We start from the raw sequence: 2,500 nt of genomic DNA, 5'->3' as shown, positions 1-2,500 counted from the left end.
GGATACAATGGTGGCTTAAGTGCATACATGAAGGGATTAACAGGACCATGTGGATAGCCTCCTGGTTGGCCATACAGGTTAAAATGGCCTGGCTTCGGTAAGGGACTTGCATTGCCAAGGGTGACCAACAGGCTCCCCAGCACCAATATCTCGAGGAGCTGATGAGTAACGAAAAGGATTATTTAGATATTCATTTAAAAGTCATTCGGTATGGAAAATCAGGAAAACTGATAAATGACATGGCAACGACAATCACGGTTTAATTCAAGACTGACTATTGAATGTTTAATGAGTTTTTTTGTGTTTTTTTACCATTTATATTGCTGACATCCTACAACGAAAAAAATATATACATATACAAATACATGAATACATATACATATATACAAATGCATATATACATATGCATATATATATATATATATATATATATATATATATATATATATATATATATATATATATATATATATAGATAGATATATATACATGAAAGATGGTATGTATGTATATATATAATATATATATATATATATATAATTATACATATATATATATATATATATATATATAATATATATATATATATATATATATATATATATATATATATTATATATACATATACATATATATATATATATATATATATATATATATATATATATATATATATATATATATATATATATATATGTATACATACTGTATATGAATATACAAACATATACATATATACACATATATAATATATATATATATATATATATATATATATATATATATATATATATATATAATATATATATATATTATATATATATATATATATATATATATATATATATATATATATATAGATATATATATATATATATATATATATATATAAATATATATATATATATATATATATATATATATATATATATATATATATGCAATATATATACACATATATAAATATACATATATATTTATATTTATATATATATATATATATATATATATATATATATATATATATATATAATACATTTGACAACGATGCGATTGCGATATCTTTTTGATCAACCACTGACCATGTAACTCTAACTCACCACACTTTAATCGATTACATACTCACTTTTCTCAAAGACATTTTGCTGAGTTTCGAAGTTGTATCCGCGGTGAAGCGACCCGGAAAGACACTGTCTTATATACCACCCATCTGGAACGTTCAGCATAATTCCAACATCTACTGAAGGAATAATTTTCAACAAAGATAAGCAAACAGGTAATAAGACTTACACAACGGGAGAGTTTTTTTGTGATTTTTTTTTCCTGTAATTATGTTTGTAAGATTCCCTTCCCTTTCTGTCATCGATGCTTGGGAAGAGATACTTTAGTGTGTAATCAGCGTGTGACCCTTCTATCAACTTTGGTTTTCTTCGCTGAAAAGCTATGAATGGAAGGAATAACATCGTAGTGCAAAAAATGAACAGCAAATGATTCATTTCGATATCATACCTTCTTCAGAACATCGAAACATATCACATTTCTTTCATTGTGAAATTGATTAAAGCCCCTTCTTTACTCTTCTATATTTGTCAAAAGGAGCTCTGTTTATCTCCTTTCCTATCAATATGGAACAGATAATCATAACAGTTGTTCTTTGTTTTAAAAAGGCTATATAAATTGCTTTTGTCCAGAATTGGACATTTTTAAACTGTTCGCATAGCACATTTAATGGTTAATAGTTGCTAGTACTCAGGGACGTCTTATATTCCCATGCTATGGTCAGTTGCTAATTATTTGAATTTATGTAATCTTATCAAATCTTGGTTAATGTTTATTATGGTTTGCTATTTACTTAATAATTGATCTCTACCTATTTACTTATTTTTTGCTATCGATGTAATTCGTTTTCCTTTAAACGTCCAAAATATGGGTTTTCAATTTATCTTGCTATTCTACTGAATGCCGAACATCAAATGAAATCCGACAGAGTGGCAATGTTCCTTTGTTAGCATCATATATTTGTATACAATAATATAATGTTGTGTTTATTAGTGCCAATGCATTTCGGGAATCGTTGTATGTTATGATCGATTTCGATTTATTGGTGCTAGTTATAAAGGCTTATTATTGTGAAAATGAATGTTGTGAGGGGAATAAGGCCATCGAATAATGCTTTATCGTAAGCTGGATTCATATCTAACACCTTCGAAATTGGATTCATCTGTGAACATTGCAGCACAGTGATGAAAATGCATCAAATGATTGCACAAGAAGGAATATAATCTTGCAAAACATGGTAAAGGAACTAACGCGTACTGACGTTACATGTTCATCGGTACAGCATGGAGAAGTGTAAATTATATTTCTTACATTGTAAAATTATACATTTATACCACACAAAGTTCTGAGAATTTCTGATTTAATTTCTCAAATACGCTGCCTTTAGCTATCTGCCGATCCACTTCGAAAAGCCTCCGCACAGTTTTAGGACTGAGGCAAT

At 27.3% G+C, this 2,500-nt stretch overlaps 1 protein-coding gene across 1 annotated transcript in view; it reads right to left on the bottom strand.

Annotated features, from left to right (window-relative positions):
• LOC147469431 (uncharacterized) overlaps positions 1-1,259 on the bottom strand; it is a 3,031-nt gene extending 1,772 nt beyond the window's left edge. Inside the window, exons 1-2 of the mRNA XM_086548612.1 lie at positions 1,127-1,259; positions 1-158 (exon numbers count right to left, since the gene is read on the bottom strand). The exon at positions 1-158 is cut by the window's left edge and continues 1,394 nt beyond it. Coding sequence (XP_086404738.1) covers positions 1-158; positions 1,127-1,141 — 173 coding nt within the window. The 5' untranslated portion in view covers positions 1,142-1,259. The remainder of the gene's footprint in view (positions 159-1,126) is intronic.
• Between the last annotated feature and the right edge of the window lie 1,241 nt (positions 1,260-2,500).

This window comes from Penaeus japonicus, unplaced genomic scaffold (assembly GCF_977035675.1).
Source record: "Penaeus japonicus unplaced genomic scaffold, GWHDUDI00000001_assembly GWHDUDI00000021, whole genome shotgun sequence".
Classification (NCBI taxonomy): Eukaryota; Metazoa; Arthropoda; class Malacostraca; order Decapoda; family Penaeidae; genus Penaeus; species Penaeus japonicus.
Note: the sequence above shows the minus strand (reverse complement) of the source record. Positions and strands in the feature narration are given on the sequence as shown.